This window comes from Xyrauchen texanus, chromosome 1 (assembly GCF_025860055.1).
Source record: "Xyrauchen texanus isolate HMW12.3.18 chromosome 1, RBS_HiC_50CHRs, whole genome shotgun sequence".
Classification (NCBI taxonomy): domain Eukaryota; kingdom Metazoa; phylum Chordata; class Actinopteri; order Cypriniformes; family Catostomidae; genus Xyrauchen; species Xyrauchen texanus.
The window spans coordinates 9,684,590-9,697,914 of record NC_068276.1 but is presented as its reverse complement, the minus strand read 5'-3'; the positions used below and the strand labels follow the sequence as shown (position 1 = coordinate 9,697,914).

The following is a 13,325-nucleotide window of genomic DNA, read 5'->3' as shown; positions in this document are numbered from 1 at the left end:
ACTTTATAATTAAACCTTTTATAGTTAAACCTCATTCCAGATAACATCAACCTCATCTTCTTGCTAAATATGTACACCCAAAACCGCACCACCAGACCAAACAAAAAGCAGGTCATTTTGCAGACAACTTGCAGTACACTAGAGCAGTGTTTCCCAACCTTTTTTCTGCCACAGCACACTTTTTACGACTAAATAAATTCTACTGCACACCACTATCCCACATAGGCTAACCATCATTAATATTTTTCCTTTTCAAGAACTAGTTTTCTGTCCGTCTTAGTAGCATGTTTACTTAGTGTATATATATAATGTAAATGGTCCGCACTTATATAGCGCCTTTTTAACCTTTGCGGTATTCTAAGCGCTTAACACTGTGTCTCATTCACCCATTCATACACACATTCACACACCAATGACCACAGATCTGCCATGCAAGGCGCTAGCCTGCCATTGGGAGCAACTTGGGGTTCAGTGTCTTGCCCAAGGACACTTCGGCATGTGGACTCGTGTGGGCCGAGAATCGAACCACCAACCCTGGGATTAGTGGCCAACCCGCTCTACCACCTGAGCCACAGCCGCCTCGGCTCTGTAAAATTTCTTAATAAAATTAAAATTAAAATGTTTGTATATTCTATAAAGTACTGAAAACATGTCCACTAAATTCCAAATAAAAATATTATAATTTAGAGCATTTATTTTCAGAAAATGACAACTGGTCAAAATAACAAAAAAGATGCTGTGTTTTCAGACCTGAAATAATGCAAGTTTAAAACAAGTTTATATAAATTTTTAAACAACAAAATACTGATGTTTTACCTTAGGAAGAGTTTAAAAATCAATATTTGGTAGAGTAACCTTGATTTTCAGACAAATTTTTCATGCGTCTTGGCATGCTCTCTACCAATCTTTCACATTGCTGTTGACTTTTTAATCATCTAATGGTTAGACTGCAGGTGAATAGGATAAACAAAATAACTAAAGCATATCACAACAGAACTTCCCCAGTTAATGACATACATCAAGATTCTTTTCTCCTGAAATGTTATGTTTAAAAATGCAGATTAGCTTGTTTTGGTTAATTTACAAGAGATCTACAGATGCAAACAGATGGAGGGTAGTAGGCTTAAAACAATCTAAATGTGTATTTTGGAAGTATTCTTTCCATTGGAGTAAAAGAAGACATGGAAGCAAAATAGACCAAAATCTCAAAATTGACCACTACATGGAAAAAGTGTCCTGCCTTAAACAGTAATAACTATCCATCTAATTATTATTTGATTGTACATCTAATAACTATCCATTCTATTAGTTTGTTGTACTAGGGAGGCGCCCAGGGGGCATCCTTACCAGATGCCCAAGCCACCTCAACTGACTCCTTTCGACGCAAAGGAGCAGCGGCTCTACTCCGAGCTCCTCACGGATGACTGACCTCCTCACCCTATCTCTAAGGGAGAAGCCTGCCACCCTTCTGAGGAAGCCCATTTCGGGCGCTTGTACTCGCGACCTAGTTCTTTCGGTCATGACACAGCCTACATGACCATAGGTGAGGGTAGGAACGAAAATTGACCGGTAGATCGAGAGCTTTGCCGTCCGTGTCTGCTCTCATTTCGTAACAAACGTTGTGATAGAGCGAGTGCCATACCGCCCCCGCTGCCCTGATTCTCCGGCCAACCTCCCGCTCCATTGTCCCCTCACTCGTGAACAAGACCCCGAGGTACTTGAACTCCTTCACTTGGGGCAATACCTCCTTCCCTACCCGGAGTACGCACTCCATCGGTTTCCTGCTGAGAACCATGGCCTCAGATTTAGAGGTGCTAATCCTCATCCCAGCCGCTTCACACTCGACTGCCAAGCGATCCAGTGAGAGCTGAAGGTCACGGACCGATGATGACATGGAAGACTACATCATCTGCAAAAGCAGTGATGAGATCCCCAGCCCACCGAACCGCACACCTTCCCCACACCCCGACTACGCCTCGATATCCTGTCCATGAATATCACAAGCAGGATTGGTGACCAAGCGCAGCCCTGGTGGAGACCAACCCCCACATGGAACGAACTCAACTTCGTGCCGAGGACCCGGACACAGCTCTCACTTTGGACGTACAGGGATTGGATCACCCTAAGAAGGGACCCCCCCCATCCCGTACTCCCGCAGCACCTCCCACAGTCTCTCCCGGGTGACCCGGTCATATGCCTTCTCCAGATCCACTAAACACATGTAGTTGGGCATACGCCCAGGCCCCCTCCAGGATCCTTGCGAGAGTAAAGATCTGGTCTGTCGTTCCAAGGCCAGGACGGAACCTGCATTGTTCCTCTTCAATCCGAGGTTCGACAGTCGACCAAACCCTCCTCTCCAGCACCTTGGAGTAAACTTTACCAGGGAGGCTGAGAAGTGTAAAACCCCTGTAATTGGCACACACTCTCTGATCCCCCTTTTTGAAGAAAGGGAACCACCACCCCGTTCTGCCACTCCTTAAGCACTGTCCCAGACTTCCACGCAATGTTGAAGAGGTGTGTCATCCATGACACCCCTCCACATCCAAAGCTTTTAGCATTTCTAGTCAGATCTCATCAATCCCCGGGGCTTTGCCACTGCGGAGTTGTTTGACTACCTCAGTGACCTCCCCCAGGGAAATAGAATCTGATCCCCCATCATCCTCCGGCTCTGCCTCTACCATAGAGGTTGGGATTTAGGAGTTCTTCAAAGTGTTCCTTCCACCGCACAATAAACTCCTCGGTTGAGGTCAACAGCGTCCCATCTTTGCTGTATACTGCTTGGATGGTTCCCCGTTTCCCCCTCCTAAGGTGGCGGATGGTTTTCCAGAAGCACTTTGATGCGGACCGAAAGTCCTTCTCCATGGCTTCTCCGAACCTTTCCCACACCAACTGCTTTGCCTCCCTCACGGCAGAGGCCGCAGCCCTTCTGGCTTTTCAGTACCTTGCAACTGCCTCCGGAGACCACAGGGACAACAAATCCTGGAAGGCCTCTTTCTTCAGTCGGACGGCTCCCTGACCACCAGTGTCCACACGGTGTTCGAGGGTTACCACCCCTTGTGGAACCTAAAACCTTGAGGCTGCAGCTCTCCACCGCGGCTTAGGCAATGGAAGCTTTGAACATTGCCCACTCCGGTTCAATGTCCCCAACCTCTGCAGGGATGCCTGAAAAGCTCCGCCGGGGGTCAGTTTTGAAGATCTCGCCGACAGGGGCCTCCTCAAAACGTTCCCAGTTCACCCGCACTACTCGCTTGGGCTTCCCAGGTCTGTCCAGAGTCTTTCCCCACCTCCTAAACCAACTCACCACCAGATGGTGATCGGTTGACCACTCCGCCCCTCTCTTCACCCGAGTGTCCAAACCATATGGCCTCAGATCCGACGACACGATTACAAAATCGATCATCGACCTTTGGCCTCGGGTGCTCTGGTACCACGTACACTTATGAGCATCCTTATGTTCGAACATGGTGTTTGTTATAGATAATCCATGTCTAGCACAGAAGTCTAATAACAAACATCCACTCTGGTTCAGATCGGGGAGGCCGTTCCTCCCAATTACGCCTTTCCAGATGTCCCTGTCATTTCCCTCATGTGCATTGAAGTCACCCAGCTTCACTATGGAGTCCCCTACTGGGGCCCTATTCAGGACTCCATTCAGGGTCTCCAAGAAGGCTGAATACTCTGAACTGCTGTTTGTTGCATATGCACAGACAACAGTCAGAGTCCCCCCCCACAACCTGTAGGCGTAGGGAGGCGGCCCTCTCGTTCACCGGGGTAAACTCCAACGTAGCGGCGCTCCGCTGGGAACTCGTGCGTATTCCCACACCCGCCCATCGCCTCAAACCCTGGGAAACTCCAGAGAAGAATAGAGTCCATTCCCTATCCAGGAGTACGGATCCAGAGCCAAAACTGTGCGTCAAATTAAGCCCCACCAGATCCAACTGGTAGCGCTCCACTTCCCTCACCAGTTCCGGCTCCTTCCCCCCCAGCGAGGTGACTTCGCCGCCAGGGTCTGGTCCGTCGAGACCCACGGCCTTCACTGCCACCCATATGGCAACGCATCCGACTCCTGCGGTTTTTCCAATGGATGGTGGGCCCAAGGGATGTAAAGGGGGGTGTCACGTTGCTTCTTCGTGCTGTGCCCGGCTGGGCTCCGTGACCAGCCCGGCCACCCTTCGTCTGGGCCTAGCTCCAGACGGGGGCCCCAGGCTTCCTCCATGCAGGGTAACTCCTCCTCTTGCCGTTTTTTTCCATGGAGTCTTTGTGAACCATCTTTGTCTCACCTGACCACCCCCTCACCTGAGACCACTTAGCTTTGGGATACCCTACCAGGAGCACCTGGCTCCAGACAACTCATAAGGGCACACAAACCTCTCCACCAGGATAAGGTGCTGGTTCCCGGAGAGGTTAATAATGTTCTTTTTAAAATGACAGTACTCTGTGCTAAGGAGCGGGTGAAATACCAAATGCAGTGTTGCCAGATCTCGCAAGAGAAACAATCAACCTGATCTGGAAAAACAAGACCAAAGCGACTTGTCTCATCAAAATAAGCGAAAATAAGCTATAAACTTTTTCCACTGTGATGGATATATCAGCATAGATATCATAACAAGCATACAGTTAATTAACAGTTAAGAATAATTTTAATACAGATCTGCTTCTCTTTCAAAACCCAACAGCATCAAATCTGTATTAATGGATCATATCTAACAATAATTTACTGAAGACTTGTAAACAACTGAAAAATTTACTTTTTATCTCTAATAATGTATTTATTGTATCTGGATTTGGCATGCATGTATAAGTAGTAATTATACATGGTTTTTAAAAGGGTTAATTCACAGAATGTGACATCCACAATGGACAATTAGGCAAAGAAATGTAAGATGCAGCAGTTTCCTTCAGGATCAAAGCATGTTTAATTTTTTAGGCAACATAAAGTGGTGTAGTTAAAAGAATTTACTGTGATAAACCCTTTGACCTTTTGTCTTCATGAGAGAAAAAAATTATCGGAAGGGAAATAACCGGTTACCTGCATTTAAAAATAGTGTTTTCACTCCGGAACAACTGAAAGTCCCTTTGTTCCTGTTTCGATTATAAATTGTTTATAATTTTTCTTTTTTTTTTATTGATCGTTTTCACTCCTTGAACTGTTTTTAGTCCCTGTTTTTAACTACTTTCAAGTGTTTAATTCACTGGAATATCCAAAAATAGCATTATTATTACCACATGGTTATTAAAATATAAACCATAAAACATTTTGGGTTGAATTTCCAGCAAAAATAGCTATATTGTGATATACTGTACATTGACTGTCATCTAAAATAACTTCTCCCATGATATTTGATTTTGGTCATACCGCTGTCCCCTTGTCCAAATGTGAAAGTGTATTTGTTGTTATTTCATACCTTTATTTTACCAGATAAGTCTCTGGAGATTACAAATCTCTTTTCTAAGAGAGACATTGCCAAGAGAGACAAGTGACAGCATAAAACATTGTAACAATTCACACATGTAAAACAAGAACACAAATTGTGATTAGTGTGTTTAGAGTGTGATTAACATGCTCCATGAATGTCTGTATCTGTCCTTTAGCCCCATGTATCCGTAAGGAGCTGCTGAACTGGATGTTGGCGACTGCATGCCAGCAGGGTCATCTAGAGGTCGTGAAGTTGTTGGTTCAAATGTACAATGCTGACGCTAAGGATTGTTCTGTACATTCTGGAGAGTTTGCCATCATCACAGGTTTACCCCTGTATGCTGCAGCACGTGCAGGTACAATAGCTTGAGTCAATGGCTAGTTTTCATTATTACTACAAAAAGTGTCAATCAATAAGAACATTTTATATTTAATGGAAGAAGAACTATGACTATCCACATCAAGAATTAATATTATTATTATACATACAGCTCTAAAATAAATTAAGAGACCATTGCAAAATTATCAGTTTCTGTGGATTTTATATTTATAGGTATGTGTTTGAGTAAAATTAACATTTTTGTTTAATTCTATAAAGTACTGATAACATTTCTCCCAAATTCCAAATAAAAATATTGTCATTTAGAGCATGACAACTGGCATGACCTCGAATAATGCAAAGAAAACAAGTTCATATACATTTTTAAACAACACAATACTAGTGTTTTAACTAAGGAAGAGTTCAGAAATTAATAAATGGCATGAAAAGACACTTACATGCTCAAGCTGAAGCACCCGAGCAGGACACGAGCCTGGGAGTCAGTTTAGTCGGAAGTGCGAGAAATGCGGCAAGAGATGCTGAACATGTCGGCAATGCTGATGAAGGTCGTTGCTGACTTGGAGGATCTTGCTGTAATACGTCGATCGATCACTGCCATGGAGGTGAAGTTCAATGAGTTGCTTTTAAGTGTGGGGGATGTCGAGAAAAGGATCGATTACTGGAGTAATCGGAGAGGGAATATCTGCTAATCCGCTAGCAACCAAGGTGGATTTGGAGCGTGTCTGGGAGAAATTGGAGGACATGGAGAACCGTAGCCAGTGGAATAACGTCCATATCGTCGGAATTCCAGAGTGCAAAGAGGGATAGGATTTGGTAAAATTCCTGGATGGGCTCCTTCCGAATCTGCTTGACATAGCAGGCCATAAGCTGGAAATCGATCTCACAGGGTTCCTGCTCCTTGATCCACAGAGGGAGGCAGGCCCCGATCAATTCTGGCCAGATTTCTGAGATCATCCGATAACGATCTTGTGTTATGTGAGGCGAGGAGTAAAGGAAGGCTTCCTTGGAAAGACCACTGCATTTTCTTTTTCCCAGACATTGCGAATTTGATTAAAGAAACGTGATTGATTCAAGGAATGCAAGAAACATTTATATCAACGGAAGGCCACATTTGCACTGATATTCCTGGCCAAATTGAGAATAGATGCACGCTGCAGCCGAGTAAACTGAACATTCGTTTGACTGTTTGATGAATCTGCACACTTTTTCTTGCGAGGGGTTTATGTGCACTTTTTTCTTTTTTCTGTTTCTTTGGTTCTGGGGTACGTTCGGGTTCTGGTGGTTGCATTAATGTTGGAATGTGGTCTTAATAATCTTGTTTTTGACACAGTCTATTTTTTTTCCGTCAAAATGTCAGATGTTAATATGAGTAATAAGAAATGTACCTTTCTTTGCAGGAATCTGAAAAATTTGGAAAGATATGGGATGGGCATTTTTTTTTATAGTGCTGGCTCGAGTAAGAGCATGGGAGTCATTACACTGATAAGTAAACATCTATGATTCAAATGTCTCAAACAGTGTAAAGATAAATTAGGAAGAGTCATTATTGTTTTAGCTGAAATTCAGGGACAAAGTTTTAATTTGGCTAATATTTATGCAGCTAACGTTGATGATCAGGGCTTTTTTTACAGACCTTGAAGGGATGTTGCAAGCTGCTGGCATCCCTCATGATATAATATTGGGAGGAGATTTTAATCATTTGATGGACTCAGTCCTTAATCATAGTGAAGCAAAAGCGTGCAAGCCCTCTAGAGCAACATTGATGCTTCACAGGATGTGTAAAAATCTTGGTCTTACAGATATTGGTCTATTTGATCAGTCACACACACACACACACACACTTATTAAAAAAATTTGTGTTTGTATGTATGTGTATCTGTGTGTGTGTGTGTGTGTGTGTGTGTGTATGTGTATATATATGTATATATATATACACACACACACAACCAGTCAAAAGTTTTGAAACACTTGACTGAAATGTTTCTCATGATCATAAAAATCTTTTGATCTGAAGGCGTATGCTTATATGTTTGAAATTAGTTTTGTAGACAAAAATATAATTGTGCCACCATATTTATTTATTTCATTATAAAACTAAAATGTAATTTAAAAAAAGTTTTTGAAATTGATGACTTGGACTAAATAATAAAGAAAAGAACCAATAAGTGCGTAACATAGATGGGAACTACTTCAATACTGTTTCAAAAGCATCCCAGGGTGATACCTAAAGAGTAAAATTCTAGGCAAAGGGTGACTACTTTGAAGATGCTAAAATATAACACAGATTTGATTTATTTTGGATTTTGTTTAGTCACAACATAATTCACATAGTTCCATTTATGTTATTCCATAGTTTTGATGACTTTATTATTATTCATAAATGTGGGAATAAAATGGTGAAAGAATGAGTGTTTCAAAACTTTTGACCGGTTGTGTATACAAAATGTACTGTCCTCTACATAGCTTGATGTTTTGACAGTCAGATAAACTCCCTTCCCTCACACGACTCTGAAGACAAGGTCTTTGTTGGTCTACAGGTTTAATGATCTTGGGCATGGAGTGAAACTACAAATAAACAATAAACATATTTCAATAATAATAACATCCAGGAAATTAACACTAATTACAGCATCATATCAACACCCACATAAATGTCATTTACTAATAATGCTTACAGAATAAACATGACATTTCTAGACATGAATGTAGCAAAATGGCGCTGAATACAATGTGGCTTATGCGTTAGTCTAACGGAAGAGGAGTACTAATACTCCTTAACCATAACAGAGCACATTTATACATACTATAAAGAACATCTGTGTAAATCAGATAAACACTTACAAGCGATGCTGTTGCAAGGTTAAAGATTACAGAGAACATGGCGATTTACAAGAGCCATCTTATCACTGACAGCATAGAGCACTCACTAATTCCGGATGCACGTGAATCCCGGAAAATCTCGGTATAATGCAACGTCAAATTTGCCACTAGATGGAGCTCTAACCATGAATAAAGTAAAACAGGAGTATAGATGCCAGAATAATATTAAAGAATTACAGGCATTCAACAATTAAATCTATTAACAAATTAAACACAGAATATAAAAATCTGTAACGTCTATTTGTTCCAGCACACTCCCCGTCTGGCGTGGACGTCATGCCACTACTCACAAGTCTTTTGAATTGACTTAATCAAGTTTCTCAGGAGCAAGAAGAAGGACTGTCTTAGTGACAGGCCGTATGAAGAACTTTGGGCCTTCCTTTTTAAAGACCTTAACTTCCACTTTACGTACTTTATCTTTGCTTGGAAAGACTTGTGTTACAAGTCCCATAGGCCATTCATTCCTTTTTTGTTGTTCATCTTTCAAGAGCACAATGCTTCCTATTTCAAGGTCAGGCTTGTTAGACGGCCATTTAGTTTTGGGTTGCAAAAGAGTTAAGTACTGTTTTTTCCATTTATCCCAGAAAGTTTGTGCCAAGTGTTGTACTCGACGCCACTGCCGATTATGAAGGTCTTTGACCCAATCACCAGCTGGGGCAGGAGCAATTGTGACATTTTGTGTTAGGAGTGCATTGGGTGTGAGAATGAACGGGTCATCTGGATCAGTTGACACTGGAACAAGAGGTCGGGCATTGATTATAGCAGCAACTTCTGCCATTAAAGTGGAAAGTGCCTCATGTGTTAGTGCCGAAGATCCAAGCTGATGGAACATGGCATCTAGTATCCTTCTGGCAAGTCCAATCATCCTTTCCCAAGACCCACCCATATGAGAAGCATAAGGTGGGTTAAACTGCCAGATACAACCCTGATCCACGAGAAATTTTTTAACAGAGGTATTGTCAACATTAGAAGAAATGTTAAGCTCCCTGCAAGCACCTATGAAATTTGTTCCTCTGTCTGAGCGGATGAACTTCGCAGGTCCTCGAATAGCAAGAAAACGCCGTAGGGCATTTATGAAGCTAGATGTATCTAAAGACTCAATTAGCTCAATATGCACAGCTCGCACACTCATGCAGGTGAATATTACTGCCCACCTTTTGCTCTGTGCATGACCTCCTCTGGTACGTCGTGCTGACACACTCCATGGGCCGAACACATCTAGTCCCACATTCGTAAATGGAGGATCAGTAGATACTCGATCTACTGGAAGATCAGCCATTTTCTGAGTCTGAGGTTCTCTTCTTAATCTTCTACATGTGACACATTCATGAATGACACTGCAAACGTGTCTCTTGCCACCCACTATCCAATAGCCAGCAGCACGCACCGCACCCTCTGTATAATGTCTTCCCTGATGTCGCACTTTCTCGTGATGATGTATGATTAAAAGTGTCGCGATGTGATGTTTCCCAGGGATGATAAGGGGCTTTTTTAGATCATACTCTATCTGAGCTTCTGTCAATCGTCCTCCTACTCTTAGCAAGCCCTCTGCATCTATGAACGTGCCTAAGCCTTTAAGAAGGCTTTTCCTGGAGAGCTTGTCCCCTTTTTCCAAACTCTGATACTCTTGAGCATAGGTCTCCTGTTGGACCGCCTTGATGATAATTTTCTTTGCACATAAGAGTTCTTCGACTGTTAGAGCATTGGAACAGTAATGCCAGCCCTTGCAACTCAATGTTTCTGTTGAACAACCTTTATGAAACTGACGAGTTATATGAAGAAGACACGCTGTAGCATGAGTAGTAGACTTCCAAGTGGAAAACTTAGAAAAGCGCTGAGTTCCGAGACTCTTACTCATTATTGTGGTCTGCAATGTAGAGACTTGTGGTCGTACATCTACATCTGAAGAAGGATTCACAAGCTCATATTTGTTCTCCTCAAGTAGAGTTTGGGGTTTGTTTATCAGAAGCTTTGGTCCATGCAGCCAATTGGTGTCTTGGAGATGAGCAGCAGTTACATACCTTGTTGCAATGTCTGCTGAATTCTCATCTGTACGCACATACTTCCATTGATTTGGACGTGAAGACTTACGATTCCGAAGGACACAATTGCTGACATATACATAGAATCGACGAGACTCATTACATATGTAACCTAGGACTACCTTACTATCTGTAAAGTAAGTAGTGCCATCCAAGGGTAGGTCAATTTCTGAAGTGATGAACTCTGCCAGTTCTACTGCCAGACCCGCAGCACACAACTCGAGACGAGGAATTGTTTGTTCTGGGCTGAGTTTTGCTTTACCCATGACGAAGCCGAGATGGCCGATTCCATCTAAATCTGTTACTCTGAGGTAGACCACAGCGGCTATGGCTTTTGTTGATGCATCAGAGAAGACAAATAACTCCCTTCGTGCAGCTGTAGAAGGTGATATATTTGTGTAACATCTTGGAATGTGTACCTCACTTAAATCTTTAAGTGAAAGTCGCCACATGTCCCATTTTTGTTCCATTTCTTTGGGTAGAGGAGAATCCCAATCATCGTTATGGTTGTTAAGCTCTCTCATGATTGATTTTCCATGGATTGTTACTGGAGCTACCAAACCCAAGGGGTCAAAGATGCTATTAATGGTGGATAGAACACCTCGATGAGTAAAGGGTTTTGACTCCGTAACTATTTTGAAGGTAAAAGTGTCAGATTTCAGACTCCAATTCAAACCTAAACTGCACTGCATAGGAAGCATATCAGATCCAAGATCCAAATCTTTGAGATCACTGGCATGATCTTGTGTTGGGAAGGCTTTCAGAACCTCTTTGCTGTTTGAAGCTATCTTGTGCAGTCTTAAGTTGTAGCTAGCAAGAGACTTTTGCGTGTTTTTGAGCAGATCCACCGCCTCTTTGACTGTAGGAAGAGACTTCAAACCATCATCAACATAGAAGTCACGGTTCACAAAGTTCTTGACTTAAGGTTCGCCGTCTTTGACCGACTGCTGAAGACAGTATGTGGCTACCGCAGGTGATGGACTGTTGCCAAAAACATGGACCCGCATACGATATTCAATAATGTCTTCGGATGGGTCATTATTACTGAACCACAGAAACCTTAGGAAGTTGCGATCTTCCTCTCTTACTAAGAAACAGTAGAACATTTGTTCAATGTCAGCTGTTATGGCTACAGCTTCCTTGCGAAATCGCAGAATCACCCCAAGAAGGGTGTTGTTCAGGTCTGGTCCCGATAAAAGAACATCATTCAACGAGACATTCTCATAACGAGCACTGGAATCAAAGACAACTCTTATCTTTCTGGGTTTTTTAGGGTGATATATGCCAAAGAGAGGCAGATACCAGCACTCTTCTCCTTCCATAAGAGTGGGAGCTTCTTCAGCATGCTTGTTGTTGAAAACTTTACTCATAAAGGTAAAGCAATGCTGTTTCATCTCTGGGTTACTCTCTAGACTACGTCTCAAGGCTGACAATCTTTTTATGGCTTGAACTTTGTTATTAGGGAGTCTGCACCTTGGGGCTTTAAAAGGCAATGGTGCCACCCAGCTGTTGCTTTCATCCTTTTTCAGCTCTAATTCCAGAATGTGAAGAAACGACAGGTCATTGATAGATGGAGCCACTTTGTTGTCATCACAAGAAACCTTAAACACTTCTTGGCCAAACTGAACACCTTTGAGATTGTGGACAAGTTGCTCCATAGAACACGTCTCATGGCAATTTCTCCAACCTTTACTGTTTCTCTCTTTCACATGAAAAACATTTGGACAGGGATCAAAGATGGATGGGCGCTGCTCTTTTGTGTTAGTGAAGAAGGTGCTCACAGTGGTAGACTTATGAATACCGTTCAGACAGACATTACCAACTATCACCCATCCTAGATCCAGCTTCTGGGCATAAGGAGCGTCATGGGGACCGTTTACTTGTCTGCGAACCTTGTGGACTCTAATGATACCACGACCAAGTAGAATCATGATAGAAGCATCTGGATCTAACTCTGATAAGAATGGAGCTACGGGCTTCAGGTGAGCGTGATAGAGAGCAGCACTGGGTGTCGGAATCTCCGCTCTATTGTCAGGAATGTTGTTACACTCTAGCAAGCTTGGTAGGGAGATGGTTACCTTTCCATCCACTGACTCTATTTGGTAGCCTGATGCCTTTCGACCGATGGTCTCGGTCACTCCAGAACAAGTTCTAAGGGTATACGGAGAAGCTAGGCCATTTTCTTTGAAGACGTCAAAGAATTCAGAACGAGCTAATGACCTATTACTCTGCTCATCAAGAATCACATAGACTTTCATTGCTTTCTCAGGCTGTCCTTTTGGATAGACTTTCACCAAGCTAACTTTTGAACAGGTTTTATTACTAAGATCCCCTTTGCAAACTTCAGTGTAATGAGCTTCCACCTCTATCTGAGGCGTAGAAACTCCCTCCCCGCCATGCTGTGGTGAGGAGGCGACTACTTGAGCTTTTGAAGCTGGGCCTGGGTGTAATGCCGAAATGTGATTCTCACTTCCACACTCAGAACATTTAGTAAAATATCTGCAGTTCTTAGCGATGTGTGTTGTGGCTAAGCAACACTTGAAACAGATTATTTTTTTCTTTCAAAAATGCAAAACGTTCCTCTAACGGCTTCTCACGGAAGGAACGGCACTTCCTTAGTAAGTGAGGTCTTCTGTGAATGGGACAA

General features: G+C 42.8%; 1 protein-coding gene across 1 annotated transcript in view; it reads left to right on the top strand.

Moving 5' to 3' along the window:
• lrrk1 (leucine-rich repeat kinase 1) overlaps positions 1-13,325 on the top strand; it is a 202,344-nt gene that overhangs the window by 17,956 nt on the left and 171,063 nt on the right. Inside the window, exon 5 of the mRNA XM_052113495.1 lies at positions 5,593-5,772. Coding sequence (XP_051969455.1) covers positions 5,593-5,772 — 180 coding nt within the window. The remainder of the gene's footprint in view (positions 1-5,592; positions 5,773-13,325) is intronic.